This window comes from Panthera tigris, chromosome D1, assembly GCF_018350195.1.
Source record: "Panthera tigris isolate Pti1 chromosome D1, P.tigris_Pti1_mat1.1, whole genome shotgun sequence".
NCBI classification, from domain to species: domain Eukaryota; kingdom Metazoa; phylum Chordata; class Mammalia; order Carnivora; family Felidae; genus Panthera; species Panthera tigris.
In genome coordinates this window covers 86922523-86943451 of record NC_056669.1, presented here as the reverse complement: position 1 = coordinate 86943451, position 20929 = coordinate 86922523, and the positions used below count along the sequence as shown (strand labels likewise).

The window sequence follows — 20929 nt, the reverse complement described above, 5'->3', positions numbered from 1 at the left end:
TAAGACAGTCCCAGCTTGGATGCGGAGAGGGTGATGGCAGTGAGGGTGGGGTCGACACGAGAGCACCCAGTTCAGAGCATAACAAACAAAATGCTCAAATCCACCCATTTGCCTCCCGATGAAACCAAGAGTTGGCCACCCCTTAACTGGGAACACGAAACAGCACTAGTCTCCTTGGTTTCTGACCATCATCCCAAAGCCATAAGATGCTGGCGATGTGCTGGGGAGTGAGGAGGAGAGGCTTCCATTAATAATATAGGATTGACAAATTTCCCTAGAAGGCCTCAGACTTGCTACGAGCTGTTACAGGCAGTCGGGGCTTTCCAGATCATATTTCATTCCTCTGCAGATGGAACCCATCAAAACAACTGCTCTGATCCTTTGGCCTCCTCTCTTTCTAGTAACCACCGTTCACCTGACACAAAGGGAGCTGGTTGCCCTGTGAGCTGAGAGACGCCAGCAAATAAAAGCCCTATTACACCCGACACAGCACACCCACGCCTTCAGCCAGAGGCTGGGGACTAAGCTCTGAGTGATGCTTTCATCTTCCCCTTGGCCAAACGTGCCTCCACTAGTCTCCCCACCGCTCCCCAAATATCGCTCTGGCTGGTAATTCTCATCGCATCTCTCACTTGTGGGGATGGCGGCCAGCATTCCACAACCTCCTTGCCGCGGGTGCTCCTCCAGTGCCAAGGCTGACAGGCCCATGCTCGCTTGGGGCCCTCTCCGCGGCGGTGGCTATGCAGGACACGGGGTTCTGTCAGTGAGGTGCACTGATGTGGAGGCTGGGCCCAGGAAATGAGCCAGAGCCCGTCTTTCTGTTCCCTGGTTGTCCCAGGGCAGACCACCTCCCCACCGTCCTGCTGGGGGCAGAGGCAGCCGGCCCTGGTCAGGGCCAGCCCTGGGGTTCTGTTCTCAGTCTCTCCCAGAACACACTGTCAGCCCTCCAAAGGTTTTGTGAGCGCCTAACTCCGCACAGTCATTTTTGGCCTATTCCAATGGCTTGATGTTTTCTGTTTTCTGCAGCAGAATCTTGCCTTTGTACCTCTTATTATAGATTTACATCTACTTCTCAATTGCAAAGCCATCTGGCTGTCACTAACATTTCCACACATTTCCTTGGAGAACACCCCTGGAATGACTGGTGGCTGTGCCCCGACAGCAGAACCTTCAACACCACCTCTTCTGAGAGGCATCAGTGGACCAGTCATCCTCAACATTTTCAAACCCTTCAGCCACATTTTAGGGTTTACCATGAAGGCTCTCTGAGGACCACCAGGGTGTGGAGCTTGGGCAAGGTGCTGGAGAGAAACCTGAGGAGAAGGAGCCTGTAAAGGTCTCTGCTTCTGAGAGGTGGGCATTCATTTTCAAAGTTATAGTTCAAACGTTCTGTTCCAGAGTCTCCCTCATTGCCAAGGCACATGTATACCTGACCCCATTTCTGTCACATTTTTTAAAACTCCAAACACAAATCAAGGTTGAGGATGTGTATTTTTATGCCAGGGGGAACAATATGATTATTCCTTGTCCTTTGGAAGCAAAGGTTGATTCCTCAACCACATAAAGGGATTGCTAATTTGGCTGACATAGGGAAAATCACTTGGGTCTTTATTCTACCTGATCATTCACATTTGGGGCATTTTCTTTTCCCTCCTCATCACCTTGTTATTTTCTCCATGACTTGCATTCAGAAAATAACATTTAGAAAAATACTTTGAAACAGATGCATTTTTGCTTTTAAATATTAAGGTGACATTTTTTTTTCTACCTGCTTTATGCACTGGGAGGAATTCATTTCAATGCCAAAGTTAGTTTAAAGATATGGTCTGGCCTTTTAGCAGTGATCAGTTTGGGACATCTTTCTAAAATTATGCATTCTGTCTAATGGGGTTTAGAAAATTACTACCCAAGTGAGCCACAGTGACTGCCAGGAGTGTGTTGCATCCCTTAGCTGTTAGGGGGGACAAAGAGGTTAAGAATTGTTGCTGCAAAACATAGAGATTCCCAAAGCCCTTGGAGCTGATTGTCTCTTGTGCAGGCCCCAACACATCCTGCTCTATGGAAACATTTTGAAACAATCCAGGCTGCCATCAGTCCCAGGGCTCAGATTTGCCTGTGTTGCGAGTGTGTGTGTTTGCTTATTTATTTATTTACTAATTTATTTTTACACCCAGGCTTTCTTGTTGGGATTCTAACGTAGTCAGCTTTGGAAAAATTAAATCAATCTCCCACTGCTTCTGTTTCTATCATGTCAAGGAGCCAGTCCCCCTGGTGTTCCCTAATCTGGCAGAAATGACTGGAAATCTTGGCCTGGCTTCAAGATCCCCAGACCCAGTAGGAAGAAGGACATGCTTCCAACCGAATGACCTGTTCACTGCTGGGCTAATGGGTTCTTTTGTCAGGAGTGCCCTGGCATTTTTGGAAAATCAAGTTGAGAAAAGCTATGACTGTCTTCTTTTCCTACTTTATCTGCCGGTCTATTGTTTGCTGGTATGAGTTATCCATGCAAGGATTCTTATGAAACCTGACATCCAGCCTCTTGGTGAGATCAGAGACACAGGATATGTATTACGTCATGTGAAGGCAGATAGATAGTGTGGTGGGTTTATATGGAAGTCCTACTGCACAGCAGTTAAGAGGATAGGCTCTGGGAGTTGGGGAGACAAATGATGCAACTGTTCTGTGCCGGGGTTTCCTCATCTGTACAATGGGTGCAGGGAGGGTTCCTACCTCACTGGCGTCTGTGCAAATTCAATTAGATAATTCACATAAAAAGACTAGAATAGAGGCTGGTCTATTGTGTGCAGTCAATAAATGAGAGGTGCTTTTCATGTGATCAGACCAAAAGGCACAGGAGGAGAAACAGGAAGCAAACTGCATTCTTACAGACAACAGTCTAAATTCTTAAAATTGGTCCCTTGGTGATCGTTTTGTCTTAAGGAAACTTATCTTTGCTTATCCTTTTGAGATGATATGCAATTCTCAAGACATGTATATTTAAGAAAAATTGATGAGAATGAAGAGGGCTTCCCTGAAAGCAATCTATAATTGGAATATTTATACAAGTGTGAGGGGTGAGCAACCTCTTTTTAAATATCATCTCCCTCCTTCTGTTGTTGTAAGTCATGTACTAACATGGCGGTCTAAAAGTATGAAGTCAGCACGGCAAGTCATGGCATATAGCAGTTAAACAACAACAACAACAACTGCACGGTCCTCTTTTCAAGACTAATAGGCAAATCTCTGCCCTATTTCCCCAAACTGTAAAAATGTCTGTGCCTAGACTCTCACAAGATGCCTATTTATTTCCAATCTTGAAATATGTTTAAGAATCCTATCATACCTCAGGAATGCCTGAGCAAAAGGAGTCCCTGAAACTATAAGCATGTAGGAAAGATATTCACTGTTCGTAGGGAGAGATTAGCTGGAAAAGTCAAATACCTGATTTTTAACCACTGACTGATTATCAAATTGTTGGCCGAGTTTGGAATAAAAAATATTTTTATGAGGAGAAAAATCAATGTTGAAAAATTTCACCTGGAGGAAAAGAAAAGATTTGCCCAAAGCATCTGGAATTTTATAAAATTAACTATCAATTTGTTTTATACAAAAAAGAAAAACAGAAATAAAAGATTATTAACCACTAACACAAATGTCAAGTTTGAATGTAAGGTAACCAGAAATTCAAATTAGGCAGAATATTTGTTTTTAATGGAATCACTAAAATCCCACTTAAAGATTTTGTGGCAAACAATGGCCAAACCTGAGCGGGGAAAAATCTTTTGGTATTCAAATCAGCATGGTATATTTAAGAAATCGAGTGTCATTTGCAAATCACAATCTCACAGACGATTACAAAACTGTATCCAGACATTTTTGAATCATAACTCTTGATACAAAAAAAACCCCTTATTTGTAATTAGAGAAATATTTTAGGAGAATGGGAAAGAAACCTTTTTCATAAAACCTAAGAGTAGATTTCAGGCCATCTGAAATCCTGGGGTAGGGCGAAGCATTCCTGAATGCCTCCACCAGAGTCGCATTCATGTATGCTCAGGGGTACAACTACGTTAACAGGATGTGAGCGACTGGATGTGAGGCACCACACTGTAACTCTCATCTGGGAAGTTCGATGGGGTTGGAACAATTTTTTCAGTTTGGAGACATCACTGAACATAAGCATGGGCTTCATCATATGAAATCACCAAATCACTCCGTTGGACATCTCATGGTTTCCATGGCATATTGAGGAGTTATGAAATCAGGAACCAATCCAACTTCTCAACACTGCTATGGATTAAAAGAAGCCTGTGTTCAAATGAATTCTAACTCACAGCCGTGGTTCCTACTGAGTTTTAAGGACAGAGGGGAAAAAATTAAGAACATTTACAAACACTATTGACTTAAGATCAATACTGTACTATTCATAAAATGGTTGGATTCAGAAATCAGAATCCTTTTAGCCATAATTTGTTACTCTGACACATTCCAAGTAGTCTTACTTGCAAAAGAGGTAGTAACGAATAATGAAAGAGAAAACATTTTAGTGCACTTTTAAATTCCACAAATATATAGTGAAGTGAAACATTTTGGGGTGTTCTATCTCCGCTGCTCTTATGGGAAAGCAAAGCCTATAATCACCTTGGCCCAGCAGACACTTACATCGTATCCGCTGTTACGGATTCCACGCCGGGGTCGCTCCCGAGTCACCAGAAGGTCCATCTCCGTTTCCCCAGGACTCGGGCTATTCAGAGACTGCCGGCTTCGGTAGACAGAGTTCTTCATCTGTTGCCTGAAGAAAATCCAACAACTGTTATGATGCAGCAAATGCCCTGACAGATGGAATTCTCCACTGATCCAAACTACAGGCAACCAATGAAGGGTTTGGATTTGCCTTGCAGATCTCAGAATTCATGCTATTTGCTCTCCGACCATCAGAGGCCATAGGAATAGTGGAATAAAAGACTGTTTCTGTTTTTGTTTCTGTTTTCCCAGATGCTATAAGCATTTGGCTGAATTGTAAATACTCTTCTAATGGAAACTCGGTAACTATAATCAATTGCAACATTACAACCTCATCTAAAATGCTGCTGATGGCAAGGCCGGGGACTCTCCCTTGACCTGACCCTCCAGGACAGCAAATGCTGGAGAACAAACTTGCTTTTGTTGACTGTTGACTCAGCTAGCCTGCTGTTCTTTTTAATCTTTCTGATTTCACAGGCAGGATTTCACGATGTGTTAGTAAATCCTGTGGCTAATGGGCCGCTTAATACTGTAAATACTGATAGATTTTCTTTTCTACCTTCCCCCCAGTGGATTCCTTTCTGGCCTGAGGAGCCATAAACCAAGAGGCAGTTTGGAGCTTATCCATCCATCCATCCATCCATCCATCCATCCATCCAATATTTACCAAATGCCTACCATGTGCCAGGCACTGTGGAAGATGATAAGGATCCACGGTGAGCAAGACAGACATGGCCCTGCTCTCCTGGAGCTTACATTCTAATGAGGGAGACAGACAATTCACAATATTTCAGAGGGTGGTAAGTGCTATTAAGAAAAATAATATGCAGGTGCCTGGGTGGCTCAATCATTTAAGTGTCCAACTTTTGGTTTCAGCTCAAGTCATGATCTTGTGGTTTGTGAGTTCGAGCCCTGCATTGGGCTCTGCACTAATTACGTAGCCTGCTTGGGATTCTCTCTCTCCCTCTCTCTCTCTGCCCCTCCCCCCATTCGTGCTCTCTCTCTTTCTTTCTCTCAAAATAAATAAACTTAAGAAAATAAAAAAAAGAAAAAGAAGATGTGACAGAGGATGGCTAAAACGGGGGCAACTTTAGATAGGATAGAGAGGGGGACAGTTCACCTGAGACCTAAATAGAGCCAGCCACATGCCAATCCTACACAGAACATTCCAGGCCCAGGGCATAGCATGTTGAGAGGCTCCCCTCAGCTCCCTCAGGAAATGCATACATTTGTCACCATTGTCTGCTTACACTTGCCATTTGAGGCATCTTTTTGAAGAGGAAGGAACAGGAACACCGTGAGGGTTGTGGCTGCGCTTTTCTTCCTGAAGAGGCAACTCTTACAAGTGGGGAGTGAGGCCTGATGGGGGTAGGCGGTTTCACATGACACTGCTGAGTGACAAAGGTGGCTACTGCCCTGTCATCCAACAATCGGTTTCTCCCTGTGAATAACTGGCACTTCAGAGCATCTATTTTCAGGGACTTCCCCAAACACCACCTATTTTATGTCTCCGTTCCAAGATTCTATCCATTCATGGGTTAAAGGTGAAGAGGTCACATTCTTTATTCCCAGTGACTATGCGGGGAGCCAGAAACCTGGCAGGTATACATATATGTACCTCTTCATGATCACACACCCAGTTAGTGGTGGCATGAGAGTCGCATGCTATTATTAGTCCAGAATAGCCCTCAGAATTCCCAAGGTGAAACACTACCCTTGCAATTGGCCTAGGGGATAAAATAGACATTATTAGGCCTGCTCCCTCACTATGAGGAACTTACATGTGTTGAGTCTCTGTGATCTCTGCTTGCCTGATACCCATGTTCATCTTCTTTTGGTGACAGCACTATGATGTTCTCTGGAGGCTATCCTTCCTATTGTGGTTAGCCTGTGATTCAGGCTGGACAATCAAGCATCACATCCCCATGGCCACAATGATCGGTTAGAGGGTGGTCATGTGAGTTGGTCTAATGAGACTGAGTCTCAGGGCTTTCACCAGAGCAACCAGGAAAGAGGCATTCTCTTGGCATTGAAGTTTCTAAGAGGACAGGATATAAGCCAAAAATTGCTGGCAGCCAGTTTGCCACTCTGAGGCAAGAGCCTGAAGAGGAACCATCTAAGAGTGATGAAAGGGCAAGCCAAAAAGGGGGGACGTTGTATGACCCCTTGGATCCGGTCATGCCTGAAGTCTTGACCTTTCACATTCACTGATGAATTCTCTTTGTATTTAACCAGTTGGTGCTGGGTTGCCATCATTTGCAACCAAAAGAATCCTGACTAATATAGGAGCTTAAACCTAATATTATAAACTGCCCTGTCGTTATCTGCAATTAGAAGCTTCCTTTAGGAATGGAACATGACCTTGTGATACAGAGTGATTCACACTTTAAGGCAGATCCCAAAGAATTCTCATCCTTGACCTAATTACAAATCACTTTTTAAAAAAGCAGACTTCACAACTGTACTGAGATTGCCAATTAGCCCATTTAGAAAAGATTTACTAATAAGGGTGTGGGCGGGGGGGGGGGGGGGGTGGGCAGTAAATACTAGGATTAGCAATTGACATTTAAGTAGGCTGTTTTGGAAGTATTAGAAATACAATAGCGAGACTGTGAGCCCTTTCAAGAACCATGAATGTGGGTGAGTACTTAGACACTGGGGTGCACTCCAGTCTCCTTTTCCATCAAAGACAGTGTTCCATTATGATACCCAGCCTAAAGGCTGCTATTTAACATGGATCTCAATTGAGCAGACCACTAATGTGTGCCCGGTGTGTAAGCAACTACTTAGAAATAAATTAGGCTCTTGGTAGAGGAATTACCTCTCTAATGGAGTTCCATTAGGTACATTCATTTCTTGTTTGTATTTTGCTATATTCTTTAAAAGTTAATACATTTTGAAACTTGCAAAGTTTTTTACCTCTGAAAATACTGCTGCACAGATAGTGATAAATTTTATTTGCATTTTTAGGGGTTTTTTGATCCCACAATAAAGTTTAAGAAAGTAGTTCCCAAACTGTGTTCTGTGGAAACCTAGGGTTCCATAAGGATGGAACGTAAACCAGCGAGGAGGAGGAGGAGGCCGAGGCCCTGCTTCCATCAGAGCAGCTCTGTCTTTGTAAGTTATTGCCTTAGGTTGGGTATTCCTGGAAGCAGGCTCTGTGAGGATTTGAGTGCAAATGGTTTACTTGGGAAGAGATTCCAGGAAGCACAATTTGGGAAGTGGGGAAATGAGACAGAGAATTCTCGGGAAGGAGGTTGATAAAGGGTATGATATACAGCAGATTAGTATTTTGGGCAGCCGGGGCTCAATCTAGAGAATTCTCAGGAAGGAGGTTAATAAAGGGTATGATATACAGCAGATTAGTATTTTGGGCAGCTAGGGCTCAATCTTCCTGGAGAAGCATGGGGCATAGTTGCATTAAAATGTAGGCTTTATTTTATTTAGATATGGCAAGACCAACAGATCAGGAGGTGACGGCCATTGAAAAGATAGTTTGTTATACTTACAATTCCAAGGGGATGGGGCATGCCACGGGGCACCACATGGGGAAGCACCAGGATCAGTCACAAGGCAGTAGGAGGTAAAGGCAAGAGACTTTATTGTGGTTTCTTTGGGAAGGCAAGGCAGGGTAAATGGGCCGCAGATTGGATTTCTGGAATAATTTCAGCAGCCCCCTGGGACATAGGGGCTGTTCCTGGTTGTGAGGTACCCTGTCCTCGGGTGGTCAGGGCAGGGGGATTGGAGCCCAGAGTGTGACAGCCCTTGGTGAGGAGGAGGTTGGGGCATGGACACTGGTTTGTTTGGTTCACATATAAAAGGGGCACCTGCAGGCCAGCCCTTGACAGTCTCTAGGAATTGGCTAGACAGCCCTGGGAGGGGCAGTTTCTCTAAGAGTTGGCAAGATCCCAGAAGTCAAACGGTCAAACACAAAAGCTAGAAAATGTGGTTATTACAACAGTGTGGCTTACACCTCAGAGTTCTCCTGCTGGGGTGTTTACCCATCGGCTCCCATCTGTCATTGACTGAAACTGCTCCAGAGCGCATCAGCTACGTGGCACTTCTGGCGGGGGCTGCTGAGAAAAAGCCCTCAAATCAGAGTCATAGATGCTCACAGGAAGGAGGATGCTGCTGGATGTAGGATGTACCAGAGCAGTGGGGGCCATGGGAATCTGTAGCAGGGGGGACTCTGCCAGCATCTGCCTCAGTTACATTTCATTCTTTGTGCCTCCGGGTAAGAGTTTATGACATAAAAATGGGGGTGTTCTTCTGACTTTAAAGAAAAAGCTGTGAGGACTCTTTTAAAAGAGGTGGGGATGAGTCAACGTTTGGAATCTAAACGCTGTCTCTGATTTGATGTAATTTAGGTCTCAGGGTAAAATCCTGGTTACCCCTGGACCGGACAATGATTCCCTCACGTGTGCCTTGCAGTGGTGACGTCACTGAGGGAAGAACCTCTGCGGAGCTGAACTGAGAGCACCAATGAACAGGTAACTCCAACCTATGACAACAGACACCACACACGAGGAGCAGCCTCTCGAGTCAACGACAGAGTGTGACAAGAATACCACCTCAGGGGGGTGCCTGCGTGGCTCCGCTGGTTAAGTGTCCGACTCTTGATTTCAGCTCAGGTCGTGATCTCACGGTTCCCAAGATCAAGCCCCTGTGTGGGGCTCTGCCCTGACAGCGCGGAGCCTGTTTGGGATTCTCTCTCTCTCCCTCTCTCTCTCAAAATAAATAAACTTAAAAAAAAAAAGAAGAAGAAGAAAAGAGTAACACCTCAGAGCTTACCAGGTCACTGCCACTCTCTTTGTCTCTGTTAATCCTTCCCTTCCCATTCCCATTCCTTATTCGTCTCCTCTCCATTCCTAACCCACCTCACCCAATTTGGGATCTTCCACATTTCCCCTTCATAATGTTAAAAAATTTTTTTAAACATTATTTTGAGAGTCGTTCAATCCCTTCTTCAACAGACATTTATGGAGAATGGAATACACACTGACAGCATCAGCAGGCCATCGAAGGGCCTTGAGAATCTGGCCTGAGCTTTTGCTGAGCAGTGGGGATGCAGGTCTATGGCAATGAAGTTGTGTCCACTCTCCTTATAAAAAGCTTCAACTGAAATACTTTATGTATTTCCCAAATAACTTCCAAGCTAAGTTCCTTGTATTTGCACGTGACTCTTGATTCTTTTCCCAAGTGGCAGCAGAAAACCCGGGAAAAGCAACTCTCTGCCCTGGTCTGTAGAAGACCCCTGACTAAAAAGTCCTCAAGTGCAGCTTACAAGCTGAAGAAGCCACCAGCCTTCCTATAAAATCCATATCCTTCTTCCCTCCTTTCTACGGTTATCAACACGGTGACACATACATGTTGTATCACAATACACGTGAGCCCCGTCAAAGTGTGATTTTTACATCAACAGCTGATCAGACGCACCAAGTCTAATTAGAAACACGGTAAATGAATTCTTTCTTTCCTCTACTATAAATAAATGATACCAATTCTGCTAATAAAATTGGGCCCCTCCTCCCACCTTGATCTTGTGATCCCATCTGAGCCTGTCACATAGTCATGTGTGCTTTTAACAAATACCCACTCAGGGCGGGAGCTGTCGTGTCTCACCCGGTTCGTGGAGGGTGGATCTGCCAAGGCTGTGTATGGCGTGGATCGGAGAGCTGGCATGCCCAAAGCCAAGGGGCTGTTGCCAAGGAGAATGTATATTTGAAAGGGATGGTCTCAAACCATGAAAATGCTTCCGAGGAGGTGCTTTAGGATGGGGAGGAAAGAAGAAAGATGTTTAGCTTTGCTAAACCAGTAGGTGAGGTCGCTCACTCTCTGCTTAGTGAGCAAAAAAGCTTGGGATGATGTCAATCCAAACCGCTGGGCCTCACCCTCCCTCTGAGGCCAGGTCCCCCTTTTAGGCTGTTATGTCACCTCATGTTGCAAACACCCTCTGAACTTATGAGTAACAAACTTCTGGGGGTAGCTATCTTTTTGTCCCATCAGACCTTAAGTTCTACAAAAGCAATGACTGGGCTGTCTTGTCTACCATAAAATGCTAAATGAGTGGAATGAATGAACGAATGAATGAGAAAAAGCCTACATGGCCACGAGAGTATTCAGCAGCTTGCAGGGTGCCCAGTACAGAGTAGGTAATGATAAATGTCAAATAAATGAACAAATCTATGAATTAAAGAGAGGAACTCAGCACAGAGCTCTGAGTAGGTATGTGGTAAGTATTTACTGATGCTGAATGAAAAGGTGGGGCACAAAATTTGCTTTTCTTACACAAGAGCCAATAATTAATTGAAAAATACAATGTCCTTTGATCTGGAAGTTGCATAACCAGGATTGTGATAATTATATCTTTACCCATCTCTGAAACAGCTACTGGTTTGGAAATATTATTAAGCTAAAGGACAATTACGGTTGTTTGCCCAAGTATTTTTTTTTTTTTAATGGCTTCAATTTTATTCTTTTCTAAACTCATTATGGAGTACTGGCTTGCACAGACTAGCATGGTCCAGATCAGCAGCCAGCAATGATCACAGTCCTAAGGACAGATCAAGAGACCAGAGCTGTATTACCCAAGGCACCCTCTGCCCTCATCCCACTAACGGTCCTGAGACCATCAGAGAAGCCCTTAGACACTGCACCTGTTTTTAGACTCAGAGAATGGAGCACACAGTTCTGGGTCTGGATCCAAAACGTGCTCGATTTCCTTTGGGGTTTTCTCATACATCTTTTTTCTTTCTGTCTGAGCCTTGTTTGTCTCCACCGGTGGAAAGTCGTAATATCCCTTCCTCTTGGCTTTGAGGCGTAGCTTGTTCCGATAGTGCTCGATGTCTGACTTCTGCTTCAGGGCTTTGTTTACCTGGGGAGAGAGAGTATGTCTCAGGCCCACAGCTGACCAGGCATGGCCAACAGGTGGGAGGTTTTCACCAGGTCACAACTCCTGCAAAAGCTGTCCTAGGCTTCACCTCAGGTCCTTGAGCCAGCTAGACCCACCTGTGTCCCATTCCAAGACCAGCCCCCAACAGTGGGCCACAAACAGTGTGGAGCCCAACAGTCACCTAAGTCACTTGGACCTTCCTTCGGGGGCTTCTTCTCCCTACTCTACCCAAACCTCTTCAGGTCTTTGTGGTGTAAGGCTGATCCCACCTAAACTCCTTTGGTTCTCCTGTGCGGGAGCTTCTGAGTTGGTTCTCTACTTCTAGCTCCAGCCCTGAGGAACCCAATGACCTCCCCTAGTCATTTAGCTGGTGCCCAGATGGATACAATAGCCAGTTCCTGGAAGAGGCTGAGTTAGGATGAACTTAGGGTGAAGGGAGAGCAGACATGCTGTTCCCAAGGTCCTTCCACTCTACCAACCTGCATGTGAGGGCTTATTTTTGTCAATCTGTATCTTTCTTGAGAGATAGGTAGTTCTGAAGCCTTGTATGGCCACTAATGCCAGCCAATTTCTGCTCTATGGGGCAAAGTCAGTCTGGTCACATCAAGAGGAACATGGCCAACACACCTTCTGACTTGTCAAAGATACCAACAGATGGCTATGTTAAATAAATAACAAATGATGAGGAAGTTACACCCACGAATGAAGCTGAATGATGAAGTCAGCCTGACACCTACTGGATTACATGGAGGACCATCAGTGCTGTTTGTAACCGGACTTGACTATATTAATATAACCATGTATAGTGGTGTTATTATGTTTGCTTTAAAATAATCTTTAAAAGAGTTTTCTGTAATGCATAAAGAGATAATTCATCTAGTGGTAAGATACGTATCAACCTACAGGATGAGGCCGAAGGTTCATCAACACACAGCTCCATTTAGATGTTTTGTTTTTACAGCATACTTTTCCTAACTTTTGCAAAGATCTCCCCAACCTGAGCCCTAATGATATTTTTAGGCTGGTAGCATTTCACAGGTCTTAATTGTTCCCTTATTCTGCCTGCCACCAAGAAAACTAAAAGGGACAAGAAGCTAGTATGACATCCTCTGAGGCAGGAATCCCATTTCTGGAATCTCTCCTTAAGCAACATTCCAAGAGAGCTTCAAAGTCAGGGATGAAAGTTAACATCACCAGTAATCAGTCATGTCAGTATCAAATATTTCCCGATATGATGCTGACAAAAGGGACTATCACCCCCGTGGTTATGCCAAAAATGCATAACTTCAATCCAATCATTAGAAAACACTGGACAAACCCAGACCGAGAGATATTGTACCTGATAACTGCCCAGCACTCTTCAAAAGAGTAATGGTCATGAGACAAAGAATGGTCACAAGGAATGACTGAGGAACCGTTCAGACTGGAGGAGACTAAGGACACAACTAAATGCTATGTGGGATCTTGGACTGGATCCTGGGAACAGGAAAGAGACATTAGCTGGAAAACCAGTGAAATTCAAATTAGGTCTTAGATTAGTCAATCACAGAGTACAAATGTTAATTTTCTGGGTTTGATAATTATTCTGTGGTTATGTAAGATGTTCACACTCGGGGTAGGTAAAGAGCCGGTGGGGCTCTCTGTACTATCACTGCAACTCTTAGGTAAATCTAAAATTATGTCAGAATAAAGAGATTTTCAAAGTCAAGCATGAAATTGCTCACATATAATAACCGGAACTAAAACTAAAACCAAAAAAAAAAAATACCTGGAAGCTTTGAACAATGGGAGATCACTTTTCCAATCAATGGTATACCTACTTAACTAAGTCATTAACAGCAACCATCCCAAAGACCATAGCAACACCGCAAATGTTTAAGATACAAGATATAAAGTTGTCTGTATGAGATTCTAAAATATACACGAGTTTGATCAAAAGTTTGAGGAGGAGGTAGAGAAAATGAAAATAGGATATGGTAGGGTAGTGAGATTACAGTGATTTTTCCTTTTTCTTCTGAACATTCTATGTGGTTGTTATGTTTTCTTTAAAATAATGTTTAAAAGAATTACCTATAATTCATAAAAGGAAAATTTATGGCTTTGGGGTTGTGGTTTCTTCACTGAAACATGCCAACCATAAGAGAAAAAGGAAGAAAATTATAAGACCATCTGCCTTAAATGCCACAAGGCAGCAAATTACAGGGATCAGTTCAGGCCTCTTTTCCAGTCCAAATGCCAGCAAGGTCCATTCCTTTAGCTACCACAATGTAACAAGTATCCATTTCTGGATAGGCAAAATGCTCATCTGTTCTCCTACTGGGATGGGGTGATGAGCCTGGCAGCAAAAGGGAGTGAAATGTTGAATTTAGCTGAGATCCAGAATGTGTCCCCATGACATTCACATCACCAAGCTGGGGTTTAAAGATCCAGGCATGGCGGCCACTCTCTGGGTCCTTACTGGGCAGAACATGCTGATCAAGAGCAGTTAGCAGTGCATTAGTGACAACCTCAGAGGCCTTTATCACTGGGCTTGTGTGTCTGGTGGCAGAAGTGTGCCTAACAGAAGATTTGGAGGGCATGATCGGCTTTGAGAAGACACACAGGTCCCCAAGGTATAGAAGTGGGCAATATAAAATGATAAATGATCAACAAATCCTTGCTCATTGGCTGACTAATTAATAATACCAATGATAATGTACTTATTGTGTGCTAAGCACTGTTCTAAGGATTTTACTTATATTAACTCATTTGATTTTCCCAATAGCCCCATTTTACAAATGGAAATACCGAGGCACAAAGAAACGAACTAACCTGCCTAAGGTCACAAGAAGAGTAAGTATAAGAGATGAATTCAAATCCGTGAAGCATAGCTTGAGAGTCTGTGCTCTTTTAAGCACAATGCTAGTTTTCACTAATGGGCCGCAGTGAGTTAAAGAGAGGGAAGGAGCACTGGACAGGGATTCAGGGCGCCTGAACATCGTATCATGGCTATCATAATAACTACCGTGTGACTCTGAGCAAGCCGCTTGCCCCTCTGGCCTCAGTTTCTTTGTCTAAAAAATGAGGAAGTTAGCACAGAAGTGCTCTGTAAGCCTATAACCAATGAAGTTCCTTCTAAAAATGGAGGAACCTTGGGCCTCAGGCCCCCAGCCCTGCCTCACCACACTGCCACACTGCCTTGCACCCTCCACAGGGCCAGGCCCACACCGCTTGCCTCCCCTGTATGGGGACCTACAGCGACCCAGGCCTGGGGCTTCCCAGGTTGGAGTTGTCTTCCCAGCCCCCATGGGGAGGAAACAGAGATACCTGTGGCATAACAAGCCCCCCTACACCTACTTGGCCATGGTTGCCTGGGTGGTCCAGGCTGCACCCTCAGGTTGAAGCTGGCCCAGATCATCCATCAGGTCCGGGCCACATTCCCCTTCTTCAGGGACGACCGTAGGGCTAGAAGGATTCCATCTGCCACAACCTCTCCTCAAACTGATGCTCCTGCAAGGTGCCTAAAGATCCTGGGAAGCTCCAGGTCAAGGGCAACTTCTGGGCAGTCGTCATGAGCCTGATCCTAGCTGAGGGGCTGGGGCTGCACAACATGGCCCTGTGTTGGGGCTGGCAGAGCAGGGGCTTGTGGGGAGCCTTTGCCAAGGACCTGGGCCCCTACATGCTGCACAGCTGGTGATACCGGCTCCCCACTTCCCAGCCACCGCCCAGTGAGGGCGTTAGCATAAAGTCTTTGCTAGGGGACACCAGGGAGGGGGCACCATGGAGCACCCCAGGTCCAGCTGGCTCTGGGCACAGTGGGAAGGAGGTGGTGCCCACTCCAGTGCTGCCCTCTGAGAGGCCTCTGTGGCCCCTTCATCCCCTCCCTGGGCTCAGTAGAGCAGAGGGAGAGACTTCCCAGAGGGGAACCAGGAGGCCTGCACCCTCTCCCCTGAGCACAGAGTCTGCTCCCTCCACTTACTGCAGAGTACCCCAGACCCTGGGGGGCTGTCCAGTGGGAGTCACAGGCCTTCACTCTGGGGGCAGCTGCCCACCTCCTACTTGCCCATCTACACTCCCAATGTGATAATGCTCTTGGTTCCAGTACTACCCATATCCTGGCCCCATGCCCACCTTCAATTGGCGCAGCCTACTAGGGGTTGGCCCCTGAAACCTATGGCCCCTCAGGGTTGTTCTGGGATCTAGATGCCCTTTTCCAGGGGATGCCACTCAACAAGAGCATCTATGATATGTGGGTTAGCCATGTCTGGGATCCACCTGCCTCCAATCCAGGGGGTTGCTCTCCTAATACAGCCTGTGAGGCTCCCGGGACAGGGATGCTTTTCTCCCCTACCCCTTCCTGCCACCATCGGTTTGTTGGGAAACCAAGGCCAAGAGGACCAAGAGGTGTCTGTGGCCACAGAAGCCTGGAAACACTAGGCACCAGTGGTGCTGAGAATCCACGATGTTTATTGGACTATCCCACAATGGGTTGTGACCCAGCTGGGCACCACCCTGGCCTCAATGGTCAGTCATGCCTCTCCTACCCCCAGAGGCAAGACTGGAAGGAATGGGGCTTTGCTTGGAGTAGCGCCTTCCTGATCCTACTTTCTCTGGTCCTCTCTATCCATCCATTCCTTTCTTCCATCCATCATCCCTATGTGTCACTTCCGTTCCCTGGCTCTGGGCTAGGGGAAGGAGAACCAAATGGTGGCTCCAGCATAAAGTCTTGTCCTCATCTGCTTGGGAATGAGGAAGCACCTTTTTGGGGAAAAGATAACAGTAAAGGAGTAAACAAACAAACAAAAAACCCCAAAATTGATGAACCTCAACCTATCACACCTTTATGCCAGCTCAGTCTTCCTGTCCAGAAAGCAAGAGGCACTTCCTGAATCATGTGGCCCGGATCAGGGAATGAGGATGAGCCCCTGATATGGTTTCAACACCCAGGTATACAGGGGCCTGGCATGTTCCTTAAGGTGCGATGGGGAAAAGACTTTAAAACCTTGGAAATCTCCCACCTGTTGTAGGTAACAACAGCAGAGTATAAACAAATGGAATGAACAATCAACACAACAGCTGGACAAGAGAGAAAAAACGAAGTATGTGTGTATGCACCTGTAAGGTTAATGGTCACACGCAGGTTCCACATTGCATGTTCTTAAAAATTCATAAACATTTTCAGCGCACTGACCATTCTGGGGCAGGAGATACTCTTTCCCTGACTTTCCCTTTTGCTCTTCTCTAACCTGCCCACACCTACTATCCATCCATCCATCTGTTTTTTTTTTTTTTTTTTGGTCAAATCATCATTCTCTGGAGTATGTTACAAAGTTTTTCCAGACTCTTAGGAAAATTGATTAACATCATGATATGCATTGATATCCTCCTGGGAGCAGGCAGGGGGTTGTTTCCAGCTTGCTAAAAGGAGTAAAAGTCATTTCAAAGCCCATGTAGTAGACCACATTCCTGTCTGTATGACATTATCTCCACTGGTTCTTTATCAACTCAAGCCTCTTTTATTCTACTACAACTGGCACCCCGTAATGAACAGTTTAGGAGTGTTACCAAAGAAGGCAGACGGTTGTGTGTGTGTGCTTACAGTGGGGAAGAATTTCTGATGATTCTCTTCATAACTACTGTTTTTAAAAACCCACAATTTTTAAATAAACTCCACCCTCAATGTGGGGCTTGAACTCACAACCCCAAGATCAAGTGTCACATGCTCCACTGACTGAGTCACCCAGGTGCCCCCATAACTACAGTTTTTAAAAAGTCCCCTCGGGCTTCTTAAGAAAGGCAAAAACATCACCCAACAATTTTTTTGGGTGATTCGTGTCCTGATTCATCCCATCGAGGCCGGTGCACACGGAGGTAAACATGACCGACAGAGTCCCGTACACCTGGACGCAACCTGCACCCAGCATTTCCAGGTGGTGTCTCTTAGTCTGAATTCCCAGAGGCCTGGCTGCACTGGCTGTCCCCCGCTCTGGGTCGCCAAGTGCTCACCTCACCGTTGAGGACTGCTGACTCCTGGCTCCGGTCCGATGTGGGATGCACCACGGGGAGGGCTGTGGGTTTTATCGCGATGAGCTGCACAGATCCAGAAGATGTGTCAAAGGGATCAGCAGCCGCCTTGCCAGAGTTGTCAAAAAGCACCGCTCCTTCCTCTTCGTCACTCGCAGGCACTGAAGCACAACATAAACACCCTGATTTTTATGGTGTAGGGGAGCTGCATGATCCTGGGGGAATCTGTGTAAGGCTCAACGCCTAAGGACATTACTTTATTCAAAGTGACCTCAGCAACAATAGCACCTGGTTCTTTGCCAAGGGCTCACTATTGTTCAAGGGTTTCTCTTAAGATCTATACTAGTCACTCTTCCACTGCATGATCAATGGGTAGGAAAGAACTGTAAAGGTTTGAATATAAACAGTAACAATCATTCTTTCAAAATTGTGACAAAATGTTTTTGGGGAAAAAAAGTAAATTTTTTTTCTCTATGTTTGAGTTGGAGATGAAAAAAGTACAATTTGGCCAAACCTGGCAACTATTCTTAAATATGACAGTCAAAAGAGTAACAGCATTCAGTTCAGTCTGTGCCACCAAAGCCATCCCGTTTTGCAAGATGTAAGGGTAGTAAGTCTTCCCTGGTCAACCAGCCATGGGAACTGCTGCTAACATTTGGTTTATTTTTTTCTTTCTCAAGGCTGCTTCTCCAATGATTTGGGTTAGGGTTTTTTCATTTGTCGAAACAAAAGAAAGCTAAGAAATAACTGCCAGAGAAACTAATTTAAAACTGTAGACAACTTCCCTAATTAAATAGAGTGAATTCTGCCTACACTCTGTTAAAGTAATTCTCCCTGCTGACAGATAATTCTGCCCTGATTGCTGAAAGACACCAGTCTGCCTCGTGCTTCCACAACTAAGCTGGCATAAGAAGTTCCAGGGCCAGTAGTACCTTGCTGATTGACTTGTGCTTAAAGCACACTCCCATTAGGTAACTCTAAGAATGACAGTTTATGGAGCACGGCTGGGCAAGAGATAAATTAAGCCTGTTCAAACAACTAAACCAGTAGGCAATTTAGGAGCAAAATCGGTGTTCTATAAAATATGAACGTAATAGAAGTGTATTCATCTTTCCAAGAGATCAGGACGTCATTTAAATTACCCAGAAACACATAGTTTGTATCATATTGTCACTCTATCATAATCATAGATTTGTCAAATTAAGCTGAGTAAATTGTTATTTTACGATGGGGCCAAAACACCTCATGGTCTAACAATAGGCTATAATTGGAGTATTTCCTGCTTCTGTGGACTTATTTGCAAATAGGCCACCAAACAGCCAATGACAGAAGAAAATCTCTACTCATACATCTTCTAAAGTAGAGTTTTGCTGGTCAATTCTTGCCTGGCCACCATTATGTCAGACCTGGACAACTACTATGAAAGCCACCTATGGCAGCCAGCCTCCAAGATGGCACCCAAGATGGCACTAGCCTCCTGATATTCACAGTCACGATGAATAGGACCGATCCATGTAACCAATAGGAAATAGCAGAAATGACAGTGTGTTACTTCCAAGGCTAGGTCATAAAAAAACAAAACAAAACAAAAAAACCCTTGTGGCTTCCACCTTGCTCTCTCGTGGATCACTTACTCTGGGGAAAGTCAACTACCATGTTATGAGGACACTCAAACAGCCCTATGAAGAAACCCACGCAGCACGAAACTGAGACTCCTACCAATAACTATGTGAGCAAGCCATCTTGTAAGTGGACTGAAGTCCCAGTCAAGCCTTTAGATGACTACAACCCAGGTCAACATCTTGACTATGACCTCCTGAGGTACTCTGAGCCAGAACCACCCAACTAAGCCACTCCTTAATTCCTGATCTGCAGACATTACATGAGATAATAAACATAGATTGTCATTTTTGGTTGCCAGGTGTTGGGATAGTTTGTTATGCAGTGATACATACATAATCCACCTAAACAACCTCTCTCCTGTGAGCTTCCACCCTTGTTGTCCTACTTAAGATACATAGTCACAGCAGCCAGGATGATTATCTCTTCAAAAGGTAACCAGATCACAGGACTCCTATGATCATAACCCTCCAAAGCCTCATCTCTCTCAGAATAAAACCCTGAGTCTTTGTGAGTTGGCTCTGACCACCTGGCCGAGCACATGTCCTACCTCTCCCTTTATCCACTTTGTTCCAGCTACAATGGCCTGCTTGAACAGCCTACATCAGGCTTGTTCGCACCTCTGGGATTCTGTATTAGGTGTTCGTTCAGAATGCTCTTTCCCTAGGTCTTTACATGTCTAGTTCCTTCTTATTTTTCAACTGCAGCTTGAAAAAAAACTCCCTTATTCATGAATCTAAAATAACTTGCCCATTAGCTTGTTATGTTATACTTTCTGCATAGTACTTCTCTCTGCTGCCTTGTACTGATTTAACCTGTGCCCATCCCTGCCCCTAGAATATAAGCTCCATTCTTGCCTACCCTTTAAAAGGCAGATGTCTATTGCCTTTAGTGGTGTCTCAGGTATAGCTGGCTTTTAATAAGGATTTTCTGCATCAATGAAGGAAGGAAGGAATGAATGACTACAATTTCCTGACTTTGGAAAGGAGATTGTTGTTAGTTGTTAGTACTTGCAAAACAGGTGAACATGTAGAAGTTCAAGTTCTGTGATCACTAAACCATGCAGAGGGTGAAGAGATGGCACACAGCAGTTTTACTGATTCTGGGTTGTGACACCCTCACTTCCCACCCCGTGTGGACAGGGTAAGGAAAGAGCATAACTATAATGGGATGGGAAAAGGATACCCTGGAAGTTGGACAAACTACAGTTCTTGCCCATCCTTATTCTCAAATAAGATTCAGATGTGTACAATAACCCCTCCAGGTTTATGAGAAAAATAATTAGTTATCCTGCTCCCTGCCAAAAGACTGATGTAAAAAGAGAATATGTTAAATATTCATTTATTAAAGTGTGGGAGTACAGCAGGTTCGTGGGAATATTTGATGCATAATTAGTCCCTAAAAGAAAAAATGTGGGAGAATGCTGAAGGAAAGGCCACAGCTAAACTGTAGAAGTGTCCTAGACACCATCACATCAGCATCATCATAAATGTCACTGTCCCCAATCTAGTTGTATCTTATTTTCACTGTTGGTTTTAACTTCCATAAATCAGGAATTCCTTCCTTCCTTCCTTCCTTCCTTCCTTCCTTCCTTCCTTCCTTCCTTCCTCCCTCCCTCCCTCCCTCCCTCCCTCCCTCCCTCCCTCCCTTCGGCTTGTCTTCCATTCCAAT

At 44.8% G+C, this 20929-nt stretch overlaps 1 protein-coding gene across 1 annotated transcript in view; it reads right to left on the bottom strand.

The window, feature by feature from the left end:
- Nucleotides 1-20929, bottom strand: part of KIAA1549L (KIAA1549 like) — a 266784-nt gene that overhangs the window by 39499 nt on the left and 206356 nt on the right. The window contains exons 14-16 of the mRNA XM_042958831.1: nt 17621-17799; nt 11400-11617; nt 4663-4792 (exon numbers count right to left, since the gene is read on the bottom strand). Coding sequence (XP_042814765.1) covers nt 4663-4792; nt 11400-11617; nt 17621-17799 — 527 coding nt within the window. The remainder of the gene's footprint in view (nt 1-4662; nt 4793-11399; nt 11618-17620; nt 17800-20929) is intronic.